The sequence below is a fragment of the Gadus chalcogrammus genome, chromosome 14 (assembly GCF_026213295.1).
Source record: "Gadus chalcogrammus isolate NIFS_2021 chromosome 14, NIFS_Gcha_1.0, whole genome shotgun sequence".
NCBI classification, from domain to species: domain Eukaryota; kingdom Metazoa; phylum Chordata; class Actinopteri; order Gadiformes; family Gadidae; genus Gadus; species Gadus chalcogrammus.
The window spans coordinates 8433146-8447107 of record NC_079425.1 but is presented as its reverse complement, the minus strand read 5'-3'; the positions used below and the strand labels follow the sequence as shown (position 1 = coordinate 8447107).

At 44.3% G+C, this 13962-nt stretch overlaps 1 protein-coding gene across 1 annotated transcript; it reads right to left on the bottom strand.

Moving 5' to 3' along the window:
• Positions 1-2252: 2252 nt before the first annotated feature.
• Positions 2253-10311, bottom strand: rcn1 (reticulocalbin 1, EF-hand calcium binding domain). Its single transcript, XM_056608263.1, has 6 exons — positions 9732-10311; positions 8476-8669; positions 7771-7949; positions 6044-6104; positions 5178-5377; positions 2253-3367 (listed from the first exon to the last, which is right to left on the bottom strand). The coding sequence occupies exons 1-6, from the start codon at positions 9953-9955 to the stop codon at positions 3260-3262; spliced, it is 966 nt and encodes a 321-aa protein (XP_056464238.1). The 5' UTR covers positions 9956-10311; the 3' UTR covers positions 2253-3259.
• Positions 10312-13962: the final 3651 nt, after the last annotated feature.

The window sequence follows — 13962 nt, the reverse complement described above, 5'->3', positions numbered from 1 at the left end:
TCACAACATAAGAACTGTATCACAAGCATAGTGTCTTATTATGAAGTTATATAATTTGCTAAATTCTTCTTACAAAACCGTGGTTTTATTTCCACAAACCGTAGGTGATACATGTATAAATAATGACATTGAGGAAGGGTTGAAGGAATCCGTAAAAACTTTAAGAACCAAATATAGGTTCCAATATAGAGAAGCGACAGACTGAGAAGTTTATTTTTTGTGCAAAAAAAAGGGTAAGAATATTAAGTCAAATCAGCAATGTGTACATAGACATGACTAAATCTTCAAGGCATGAATATGCTGAGGACTTCTCTTCTATCGCTCTGCTCTTGCCATCCTCTCCTCCTCCTCCTCCTCCATGTTCTTCTCATTCTTACCCAGAAGGCTCATTAATATCTCCATAGAAGGGCTGATCAGCACGGACACTCATATGAGGGCCGTCCGAAGGGATTAACATAGGCACACTCCCCCAGTGTGAATGACTGGAGGAGTCTATCGCCCCAGCATGACCACGAGGTGAGCACACACACACGCATCTGCTTGTACATGCAAGCACACACACACACACGGAGCAGGCAACGCACACCCACACACATGAATGCATACACATACAGACACTCATAGACGCACATACACACACGCAAACAAACACACATAAATCCACACACAAACCCATAAACGCACACATAGGCATAAAAACGTACTCCGGTGAAATCACCCACACACACATGCAGACTCTTCTAATAACAGTTCAAATAATTGTCCTGCGCTTGCACACATGCGTACACAGATGCACATGACAAATCGTATGTTCTTTTGAGATGCGTGTTCAGCCAATAAGTGTTTCATGGAAAAACATGTGTCCTGACCCCATCCGCATGCAACACTAAAGAGCAACATATCAAAGATGCACTGAACATTTTACTAATCATTTAAAAATAATGCTGCAACACCTCTTGAATTAATTGTACTAAACCATTTTTCTTCAAACAAGCAGTGAAGCATTTTATTTTGTAAAAAATAATGATGTCTTGAAATGGCTTGAAAATGTTTCATGAACAATATTCCACCAAATAAAATATCTACATCTGGACAGAAGCTGAACCTTGTTTCATTAGGTGAACAAAAACACCAAAAACATTCCAGCACAATTCCAAAACACAGGGCCCCTTCTGAAAGCAAAGGGCTGTTATGAAACTAACCATGATCCACTTGCAGTGTTGGAAGTGCCAAAGATAGGTCTTACATTACAAGAGAATTACTGCAGCACCCCCCCCCCCCCCCCCCCCCCCCCCACCCCCAGCCCGTCCCTAATGAGCTTTATCGCGTTGGTCCCGCTTGACTTGTCTTGCTAACTGGCACACATATATCCATATGTTACACATGAGCGGGCAGCGGGGACAGGCTTGGTGGCAGGAGACGCTCTCTCAGTTACATGGAAGTCTTTACTGCCACAGCCAGGAGCGAGAGCTAGTCAGCTTAACTTTCCTGTCCAATCTGCGTGTGTATGATTGTGTGTGTGTGTGTGTGTGTGTGTGTGTGTGTGTGTGTGTGTGTGTGTGTGTGTGTGTGTGTGTGTGTGTGTGTGTGTGTGTGTGTGTGTGTGTGTGTGTGTGTGTGTGTGTGTGTGTGTGTGTGTGTGTGTGTGTGTGTGTGTGTGTGTGTGCGCGCGCGGGGGGGAAGGGGGTGCAACTAATTACTCACTTACAGTGATACGATCCGGTCTCCATGAAGGGGGTGGGGAAAGGAAATATGAAGATGTTTACAAGAATTCTCTAACAAGTCGTTAATGTGTTTAGTATCACCATTGCCGGGGTGTCAAGTGTGACACGTCCCGTTCGTGCACAAGATTCACCAAAAACAGTGCTGGACTGCCCGGGACACGATACCCCTAAGGCACGGAGTAAGAAACAGTGGGCAACTTGATCCAAACTCAAAGGACATTGAGGGCGAGTGAGCGGGAGCGTAGGCCATGCACATCGGCGCTTTGGTGAGCGAGTGAAGGCCTCTAGATCTAGAGTGACCGATTGTAGAGGGTGACTGCCTGACCGGGGATGAACAGACCACTGTTTCTACCCTCTGTATCCAGAGAGCAAATGGATGCTGCTTATAGCTAACCTCAGTTTTATTTATTTAATTCTGATATACGAAACTAAATGAGTGATTATATTCTGCCTCAGTATGTCCCATCTACTCTGCTCCTTTTCCATCATTGTATAGGAAATACAACACAACACATCATACGCAAGTCGTTACTATTTTTCAAACTTCCTTTACTCACCAACAAGATTAATTACAAAAATATAAAAATGTCAGACTTAAATGCATGTTACTTTAGGTTATTTCATTTTCAATATCAGGCTCCATACAAGTACAGTAAATTCATACAACTGCCAGAACAGAAATGAATGGGATAGGAAGTAGAAGGTCCTTGTCTACGTCGCCAGGTGAAGCTCTTTCATTTGCATTTCCTGCAGCGACACCCTCAATGTAGGTCATCTACATTAAAACAATGTATATGCTGACCTTCAGTGAAGGAATAAATACACACAAACACAAAATAAGAACAGGAAATCTCTAGATAAAAAAAAACATGTGTAAAGGGCATGCCGTTCACTAAGACATCCCATAACATTTGAACTACAGGAAGACGATCAAACAAAGCTGAATAAACGTGTTAAGAAATGTGTAAATGCGTAAAATGTGTAAATAAATAAAACAAAACCACACTATAAAGTGAAATGATTAGTTGCACCTGGAGCTCATCTTCTGAAAGAAGTCAATAAATAGGATCAGAAAGAGTTCTCTGGGCTGTGCTTTTCACATTGAGGTCATCAAACAAAGAAACCTTAGCTGTATCCGCTTGGTCATCCAGAGCTCAGCCTGGATCGTTTTTTACGGACCACACTTCCATACATCAGTTGACAGTACGACAGTTGAGCCAACACCGACTCTGGGAGACAAACTATTGATGCCATTCTGAATAAACCCCTGAGCCGGCTCTGCTCCTGAATGTCAGGAACAGAGAGGTGCCACTGAAGAGTTCCTTAATGTCAGTGCTGAGACCGTCATCCAATCCAGCTTCTCTCATTGGCATCTTTACTCGTCCCTGGAGCCAACCAAATTCCACGCCTGAAGTACTGTTTTTTTTGGGGGGGGGGGAAGGATCAAGGGGGTGGTGGTGGTGGTGGTGGTGTTTGAGAGCCGTTCGGGTGATGATAGCCCCTGTCCCTTGCCCACCGGGAGCTGCACCAGCGCTTCAGAACTCATCGTGGTTCCTGGTCAGGTCCTCTCCGTAGTTGGTGGCCTGACTGCCCACAAACATGTTCCAGTTCTCCAGGACCTCATCCTTGGTCAGCATCTTGTCCTGAGAAAGTAAAGTGTGTGTGTGTGTGTGTGTAAAGTGTTCAAACTTTAAAGCTAGGGTAAGCAATTTGGAGAAACCAGCCAGAGTAAGCTTCATTTTTTAAGTATCTCACTGAAAATATCCCAGGCCTCCCCCCAGTTCTCTCTCCAAAGCAACCCCCCCGTAACACGTGACTAGCTCGCTAGCTTTAGCATTAGATCTGCCTAATCTTGTGGATGACTCGGGTCATGTGCAATGAGTGCACGGGCAGAGTGCACGGGCAGAGTGCACGGGCAGAGTGCACGGGCCGAGTGCACGGGCCGAGTGCACGGGCAGAGTGCACGGGCAGAGTGCACGGGCCGAGTGCACGCAGGCAGCCCGGTAGGTAGGTAGGTAGTAGGGATGTGAATAACTCACAATTTTCAAGTTTGAATAATCAGTGGGTGGTATGAACGAACAATCGATTAGTCGATGTGTGCCGACATTCACAAATGCAGCCATGGATAATCGGCAAGAAATAACTAAATATCTTAAACGCAAAAAAACAACTACCTGCTAAGTAGCTCCAGTCAAATTGTCTGTTCAGCCTGTAAAACGAGTTGGTTAATTGTGAAAGATGCATTAAACTGTAATCAGAAAACGCGGTTATATGCTATAGACCCTATAGTATCTGTGGTACAAAGGCTGGGACGAATTTCAAATTATAAATATGTACACTTTATGTTGAAAGCATAGGCCGTCGCGATTCCCATTGAAGCGAATGGCGCGGTGATTAGGTATTCAAAACGAGAGCTGGTAAATCGTGAAAAATAAATTAAACTGTAATCAGACGACGCAGTGATATGTGACTCTAGACCCTATAGTATCTGTGGTATAAAGGCTGGGACGAATTTCGAACTATAAATATGTACAATGCATAACGTTAGCCCTCTGGCTCATAGCTGAAGGATAGAATACCCCCCGTTGCCAAGTCGTAGCTAAGGTCCATGCTATTTGCTGGAGTGAACAACGTTTCCGTTGCATAAGAACCTTACGGGAGGGTAATGATTGTTCCAGGAATTAGTCAAACCCTCAGGCGGTACCAGGGAAACAAAGTTATGGCTTTTGAAAAACTTTATATTTGGATTGTAAAACGCATGAAAATATAAATGAATGGTCCTAATTTATTTTCTTTGGTAAGTGACCATGGTATAAGCGGGATAATGCCCTTCGAGGTGTCCAACATTAGTTCCGTACGTTAATTCTTGTTTATTTGAATGGGAAAAAATGGTAACGGTCCAAATGTTAGAAATCGGCTTTGACCCTCAGGAACGAATGATCGAATAATCGAATATTCTGTCCCATCCCTAGTAGGTAGACAGACAGGTCTGAAATGGACGGGCTTAAAGGTTGTGTCAGTGATTCTAGGCCGAAACATAAATTATCACATTCATCTGATCTTTCCTCATGATCCGCTTGCTGCCCGCCCAATAAGCAGGCCGTCAAAAAATGCGTCCCTGTAGGCAGCCTGTGCTCTGAGTTCGTACACAATACGTTCGTACAAAATAAATAGTTTTCCACCCAATCACCGACAAGGGTTGGGTGTTAGTGGGTGATAGTTTTCCTATCAGTGTCACCCAACATCGCTGATGCAACCTTTAATACATGGCTCAAGAGATACACAGGTTCAATATCTTACACGCTTACTAGTTAGGCTACATGATTAAGGGGGGCAGGCTGGTCTAGTGCTTCAGGTTCCTGGTTCCATCCCCAAAGACGGCAGTCTAACCTTTAAGCATCTATGAGCAAGACCCCCTACCCCTACCGGTCGGCTGAAAGAGGCGTGTCTTACCTTGTCCAGGTCTGACTCGTACACCAGGTGTCTGGCCTCGGCCTGGGCGTGGTCATAGTCCTTGGGGAGGATCCATTGGCGGATCTCCTCCTGGTCCATCTTGCCATCCTTGTTCAGGTCCCGGAAGTCAGAGAATTGGTCCCGCTCCGTTTTGACCCAGTCCGGTTCCGGCCCGCCTTCCTCGTGGGCAAACATGTCGGCTAAAAAAAAGAAGAGAAAATATACATTGGAAAACGGCATGGAAAATAATAAGAACAATTGTTAAATAATAACTCCCAGCATTGTGCTCCACGACATACAGTGGTTACATTACGCAGAACATTACATTAGCAGAGATCGGGTCAGACCATGTAGATGAACAACACTGTAAAAGGTTGCGTGACCTTTAGAGAAATGAGTGTCCTCTGGGTGTTCTGAGAGCACACACAGTGTGTTCCCACAGAGAGCAACAAGCAGGGCTCCGATTCCTTAATGAGGCCCCTGGAGAGTGGCCCTAACCGACCTCCGCCGGTTTGAAAGGCAAACCCGACCAACGTACAACCAAATGTACAACGTACAAAAATGATTTTTTTCAAAATATATACACAAAGAAATTGGACAACTACACTTTTGTTAAAGTGTGCATGGGGTTTAGGTTTTGAAGGTTTTAAACTTTACTGTTTATTATTTTTCTTTTTACATAATACATATAAGCTGTAGGTATACATTTCATGCTTGTGTGATCGAAAAGCATGAAATGTATACCTACATTTCATGTGTGATCGATTCGGTTTTTTGTTACAGAAATTAGTATGAAATCCCTTTCATAAATACTTGTGATAGCTTTACACCCGCTTAATACCCCTTCTCACTGATCCACAACTCACCGATATATTCGTCTTCGTCCACATGTCCATCGCCATTCCTATCTATGTCCTCCAAGGTCTCCTGCAGGGACAAGAGGCGAGTGATGACATTACAAGGAGTGAATGTGGAGAGTTTAGATCCAACAAACTGCTGAATCAGTTCAAGAACAGCCCTCAGAGACTGATTAGGGTTGGAGTTCAGGATGGAAACCAGAATACATGCTGTTGATGGCGCCCAAAACACGCTACTCTTAACCCAAGTTACAAAGAAGAAAAAATACAGAAAGAAAAGAAAGTAAAAATAAATACTGAATGAAAGAAACAGAAAAATGTACACTTCTGTGCCCGTTCAGGGTGGTAAATGCTCTCCTGGGACTGTACTAAATGTTTCATGGGCCACTTAACCCACCGTGTCAAACGGTTAAATAATAACACAAAGAATCTACTATGGATACGGTTCTAAATATATTCCATAATGCATGTTCAAAGCAACGTTCAACCGTATCACTTATTGATGGACTTGCTTCGATTTAAAATACAGGTTTTCTTACCTTTCTTTCTTGAACTAATTTGTGAGATTATCTTGATTATCAAAAACACAAAATACCACTTTGGACAAAATTATCGTTTTGCTTTTATATTATTTCCAAACAAAATAAATTAATGAAACCACCAAGGTCAAGCTACTCATCCTTTATACATTTCCGTTATCTATTCCATTTGTGCGATTGTATTCCCAAAAGTTACCACCATCAATCATGTTACGTCCTAACTAGGCCTTTGGCAACCTCTTAAAGATTAACTATCAATTATTTACTTTCTCAAATGGGTTGTTAAAACTTTTATGAACACAAGTCTGTCGTTCCCAATAACACAAAAGTATGAATTCACGGGTTTCTTCGCGACGTTAAGGTTAAGTACAAACCGTCTCCAAAGGATTGCAGTCACTACAATTCATCACGTTTACCCAAACGGTTCGGCCAAAAAACATATTCCACACACCTAAAGCTGTTCTTTACATGTAGAGATTAAACCATCCCAAGGATTGCCTGTTTTAGAAGCAACTGATTGTCCAGGTATTTCGGTCCCTCCCATATAGTGCTACATCCTACATCTGATAGCGTTTTCCCACTGGTGGGTGCGCTTTGGCCCAGCACGCCTTGGCTCAGTAGTGAAGATGCGGTTTGGCCCAGCTCAGGTACGTCTTTCGATTCCACCTCCAACAGTACCCTTATGGTAGGGAGGCGTTTAAGCCGCAAGGCGATAGCCGCGGCATCTACCTCATAGCAGCCCGACACAGTGTGGCCTGCTAATAAATCCAAGGAAAAAGAAGAACGTGACACAATAAACAAAGAGCAACAATGTATGACGTCCAAGAAGGACGGCAAACTTTTGCGCGACCTTTTCTTCAATAAACGAGGCTTTCACCGTTGTCCAGAAACACCTCGCGGGTAATGCGTTTGTCTGTCCTTATCCCTCCGTCGCACCGAAGTGACGATTCTGTCGACCAATCAAGTGACGTCTCAGCACCCCACACGGAGTAGTACTGTGAGATAAGTATGGCTAATCACGGTTAAGCCCACTTTTGGCGGCTGAAACGCGAACCGTGCCGCACCTATTCATACTGAACCAAACCCGCCGGTGGAAACGCGCCATAAGCTCCACCTTGTTATAGGCAGTAGGAGTCGCCCAGCACCACTCACACAGACGAGAGACCCTTCCTCACGACAGAGGACTGTGTGGCTCACCTGAACCACGATGTCCTTCATGTGGTCAAACTCCTCCGGGTGGAGGAAGGACGTGAACTCCTCGCGGTCGGACGTCTGGTCGCCGTTCACGTCGGCCGCGTGGAACCGCCTCTCGTCGCGTGGCATCATCTTCCGGAAGCTGAACTGGTCCGTCTCGTCCTCGAACTCCTCCGGGTTGGCTGCAGGCACAGAAATGACAATGATGCTTTTTTCGGACAACAGATGTTTTTCTTATTTAGTCAAGAGAGCCTCGGTTGAACTCGGATTCAAGAGCGAGAACGAGGAAAGCTGAGCCGGATTTACCACGCATTTAGTCATTTAGCAGACACTTTTAACCAAATGGACGTCTAGTCAATCTAGGCACATGTCACTAAGGAGCAGGCTAGGGGGTTAGTGATAACTACAAGAGTGTCGGGCACATTGGGGATCGAACCCAGTAGCCGATTGCCTGTAAAACAACAGGGTAGCATCACAACACAATCCTGCTCCCCTCGTAGAGACATACCCAGACCCCCAAACACATTCTAACACAGGTCATAGCCATACCCGGTCCCCACCACACTTCATTCTGACTCAGGTAATAGCCATACCCGAACCCCACCACACTTCATTCTGACTCAGGTAATAGCCATACCCGGTCCCCACCACACTTCATTCTAACCCAGGTTATAGCCATACCCAGTCCCCCTCAGACTTCTTTCTTACAGAGGTAATAGCCATAGGTGGCCTGCTTGTACTCCTCCCAGGACACGCGGTCGTCCTTGTTCAGGTCGTAGTCGCTCCACACCTTGGCCACGTTCTCGTAGACGTAGCGCTTCTGCACCCTCCTGATCCAGGCCTTCAGCTCGCTTGTGGTGATGTAGCCGTCCCCATCCCCGTCGATCCGGTCCACGATTTTTCTGTGAGGCCGGGGGAAGAGGACGCGTTAGGATCACAGGCTCACAGAGGCGTTACGTAGATGTATATGACTTAAACGTGTCTCAAATGGCAAAACAACACAAGATCAAAACTGAAGTGTAACCTCATGCATATTTTTGGACTGACAGACACTGAATCAAGACTCTTCATCCTTAAAGTTTCCTACCTATACGTGTACAGTTAACCTGTATGTCCTACAGAATCACTGTACACTTATCATAGATCACATCAGACCTCAATATCCTACAGTTTAGGCTAAATAGGTCTGATTTGATTATTCATGCATCGCAACCCTTCGGAAATCGAATGTCGAACAGGGGGAGATATGTACATTCTGCTGCACATTAAGCATCGTCATTATGGGTAAATTCCATCCCATTAACTATTCTTGGATCTTGTATTCTTAGCTCTTGGTTGCCACGTTGTGATGTTATAGGGGCCCTCCCACTTAGCCAATGAAAGGGGGGTAAAGCCTACGCCCATGTTCCGTGGTGCCCGCTTTTAATCCGAAAAGTTCAAAGAAAATACAACTATATATTGTTATAAGAACAATCAAAACATACGGTTGAAGTTCGGCGGAATCATTAAAAATTGAGAAAGCAACATTCCAAGAAGTCTAAAAACCGACTGGCAACTTTCTCACCAACGAATGCCTTAATGGGCGATCCATAATTAAACCAAGACAAGACAATTAACCCCACGAATATGTAGGCACTGACATTTCATTTGTGCATAATAATGGGAGTTATAGGATGAGGTTTTGCTGGCATGCAAATCCTTCGCAGGCACCACTTGTGAGTTGTGCAATTTTAAATACCTCCACAGCCATAAGTGCGACACGCAACAACGGGAGTGATAGAGAAGTACCAGTACCACGGTAAGTTCTACAAAGAAGAAGAACAATGTCTCTGCACATCTGATCGATGGTCTAGAGACGGTTTCTTGTCGGCAGAGATGCGCCAATGTGACTGGGGGGGGGAACACGTGACCTGCTGCACATGATGCGCCCATCGAAGGTTTCAGACGTAATCTCCCTTTCTTACCCCAGCCGGTCTTTGCTTTCTTCGGGGGTGAGCTGGTCAAACGTGGTGGCGTCCTCTTTGCCTAGAAAGGCCTCATGGTCGTACTTGAAGCTGTTGTTGTCCTCATGCGGCCGTTTGCTCAGTTCTGCCTGGTCATGATGAACCCGTTCTTTGCGTAACGTTGGCTTGCAGTGCACCGCCAAAGTGCAGAGAAGCACCGCATACACAAGCCTGTATGAATCCATGGGTATGGTCTATTATCTGGAGATGTTCTCTGAGGTCAGCTCAGCTTGTCTCTTAACAAACCCAAAAACTGAATAACGCACAGTTGTCTCGTTGCAACAATGGAGCCACTTTGACGGGTGGGATACGCGTTCACTTCAGTCCTTCAGCTCATCCTCTGACTGCATCAATGTGGCAACGGCGCGACAGTTAACACATCAAATCTTTCAGCAACCCCAAATAGGCTTTTATTTATTTAGCATACAACAAACAGTCAAACCGAGACGTTTTGGGATGGTCTTGTCTAGTTTGAGGAGGCAACCAAACGGAAATACCCCTGTGTTACGTACAGCCAATGAAGTCATCCGTTTCCCACAGAGCTCCGCCTCATTTCTTCATACATCCTCTGCTGTTGGTCAATGGGCTGTCTGTAACATGAAGATGCTTACGGCGCCACGTTGCAAACCTGACACGCACGCACCCTCACCGGCTAGTGAAACGTCAACATTTTGGATAATTTAGGGGGGATAAATAAGGCCATTCACACACACACACACACACACACACACACACACACACACACACACACACACACACACACACACACACACACACACACACACACACACACACACACACACACAGTGGTCAACTTCTTGATCCTTTCCTGAGATTTCCCGGACTAGGGGGAAACTGGTACCTTGTTTTGTTCTGGGTTGTAAACTGAGCTGGGGAGAGCCTGGGAACTTCCCCCATTTCACCTGTTACCATTTGATGGTAATCAGAACAAAAGCATCTCGTAACTATTTAGGCCATACCCTTCACATATCATGTTTAATACACTTGTGTGTGGGTTTTATTAGTATAGCGTTTGTTTTGTGTGACAGATGGTCAGATTGAGGGGGGAACTGAATAGGAGGAAGTAAGACATGTGCATCTTTAATAGATGGGCTGTTATGTCTGAGCTGGAAGTACCGAAGGAATCATACTGGGAGGCCTCTGAACATGGTGTACCATGAGGGAGCAGAGTGTGTACCCTGGATACAACTTGCTGACATTGCCATGCCTAATCTCCCTTCCTGGGCTGAAATAACATGTATATCGCCATTCATCATTAGCATAATAAGCCAGCACATGGCACTTTGCTGTTTTGCATAAACTGTACACCCTAGTTTATGATTATGAAAGTACCCTGGGGCTAACTGGCCTTTTTTTATTCAATTAATGAATAGTTAATGTATTTAAATTAGCGTTGCCCGATCAATTTGAATCAATGTGTTGTGCAGCCATGAAGAAATATAAATGTGTTTTTCTTGGTGAGGCAAAACTCTACCACAAACAATGCTTCTAACTGACATTCAAGGCCCTACTGAAAAAGGTTTTGCATTACAGTAAATCGCCATTACTATCTCATCACTTATTGTAAAATGTAAAACATCTTACAAATGTCGCATAATCTCATTGTAGTTTGGATCCTGGTTAATCTTGCTTTGACAATCTTTCTACATGTAAACAACAAGATATCCGTTGATAGTTTTGTGGAAGAACACCAGAGGAACTGCATCAATCTAATGTTTTGTTTTTTTTCTCCACATATTTACGGAGCTTGAGAATTGATATCCCACACATTTCCCGCCTGAATTTAAGATTAGCATATATAGACCTACTAGTTTTACACCATATTGTTGCATGTTAGAAGACCTACAATTAAATATTGAAATATATGGAATAGCAGACCTTTTCGTCATATGCCTTGACCTGACATATGATGATATTAATATTAATACAATAGAGTTTCAATATTTGTCTCTAAGGGGAATGAGCCAATCAATAGTATCATTCTGTGAATGCACAACACAAAACACAACAGAAATAAACAGGATGTTAGAATTAATCTTAGACAATAAGAGTCTGCATGAGTGACTCTAACCGTGTGGGCGATAGCGGGGGAGTGGCCATCAACATAAATATTTCACAGAGGGAGGAGTGGGTAGGTGTATGTGTGTGTGTGTGTGTGTGTGTGTGTGTGTGTGTGTGTGTGTGTGTGTGTGTGTGTGTGTGTGTGTGTGTGTGTGTGTGTGTGTGTGTGTGTGTGTGGGTGCTATTGCTGTGTTCAGTTAACCATAAGATTAAACACACACACACACACACACACACACACACACACACACACACACACACACACACACACACACACACACACACACACACACACACACACACACACACACACACACACACACACAAACTGGAAGAGGCTCGTGGTTAATGTGATTAAGAGAACCCTATGCTTGGAGACACAAGACATTAGTGTCCAGGAAGTATCGCCCTACTGTGTTCACTTCTGCCCCCCCTGCCCCCACCCTTCCAGCACCACCACCACCACCACCACCACCAAGCCCTAAACCCAAAACATATACTTGACAGCATTTAGTTAAAGGCATGCAATGGGCATTAGTTAATTTTATTTGATTACCAATTTGTGTTGTGGGCATTAGGAGAAAAGGTTCAGACCAGATTTTTGAGCTAATAACACATGCTTACTCTTTAACTCAGTGAATTTGAACCCCGCCCCCCCCAACCAAAACCTCATTATCTGACATGTCTGTCAAATAATGATATCATACATTTGGATGTATCACATTGCATGGTGATTTAGAAAACACACACGATGAAAACACAACAGTGCTTCATCGTTGATAAAAACACAACACGTTTTGTAATCACAAGCTATATTCATGTGCTATGGTGTTTCGACAACAACTGAAGATACACTATTGTGTCAAACAGCTCCCATTTTTCCCAAATATAAACTATTATTGTCAGTCTTGAGATATCAATTTGTAAAAACATTTTCAGTTTGTCCTCGGGTGTTGGTATTTCCCCTTTCGCCTCACTCCTTGCTTCCTTTTACATAAATCTCCGCCAACTCTTCATAAAAGCCCTTTGTAATGTGAAACAGATCCGATTGCTAATCCTGAGTGAACGATGAGAAGGAGAGCTTCCATTACCTCAGTCAGGACCCAAATATGTACGGTTTTAATCACAACTGATACCTCTGATGTTTACTTCTTTGGCCAAGAGCGCTTTTAGTGGATGAACTTGACAGTTTGCCATACTCAAACGCTTCCAGCACTGTCTTGTTGCCATGAAGTCCTTTGGTGTTAGTCATTGGAAGTTAGAACTGAGGTTGGTTTGATTGATTTGAGATTAGGATCTTTCTCAGTTATCTTAAGAGTGGAACTGGCCCAGCAGTCTGATGAAAGCATTTCCGTTGCAATAATTCATAGTTATCTCATCTCCTGTTCAGAAAAAGAGCAGGATTAAGACCAGACTTCTGGCCCGAGTATAGAGCCATTCGATTCGGATGAAAAATAACCAAGATTGTGAAGAAGTCTCTCACCACACAATTACAGTCTCCCCCATCTTCCCATTTTCCCTTGTAAATTTTCATAGTCATAATAAGATGACCCCCCCCACTCCCCCACCCCCCAAACCCCATCCCCTTTCTATTCCAGATTAATTAATAAACTTCTCATTGCTGCCGGCTAGGAGAAAGGAAACCTTTGCTCTGTTTAATGACAACTGTAAAGTGGAGGCAATCATGGGATGCCTCCCATGACATTTCCCCCGCTCCTGTTCGCTCCACTTATCTCAGACAAATGGCGGCGGTCGCGGCGCTATCCAGATGAAGCGTTCTCCCCGAGTCATTACGTCTGTCACCGGGGCCATTTCCACGTTGAAAAATCTGAGACAATAAACGACGCCGGGCCCCTTAATAACTGTGAAGGAATCATATTTGGAAAATTGCATTGAGGCAATAACCTTTTCTCCCTGTAATTAGATGACAGAGAGGTTCCTGTTTTAATTAAGTCAGCAATTTATGGCCACGCAGCCATACCTCAATGTGCTGATTAGTATAGGGGAGATCACAGCACAGTGTTGGCTGGCTTTGAACAGATTTGATCTGGTAATTACTGTGTTATATGGCAAAGGCCACTGGCGGCGGTCTGGGACGCGACGCTCGGCG

What these genes read in the sequence shown, in the direction of transcription:
- rcn1 (XM_056608263.1), bottom strand. Translation starts at nt 9,955, where the DNA reads ATGGATTCATACAGGCTTGTGTATGCGGTGCTTCTCTGCACTTTGGCG. An exon ending in TGAAGGACATCGTGGTTCAG is followed by an intron (nt 6,105 to 7,770) that starts GTGAGCCACACA and finishes TTGTCCCTGCAG; the next exon opens with GAGACCTTGGAGGACATAGA. An exon ending in ACGAGTCAGACCTGGACAAG is followed by an intron (nt 3,368 to 5,177) that starts GTAAGACACGCC and finishes TTACTTTCTCAG; the next exon opens with GACAAGATGCTGACCAAGGA.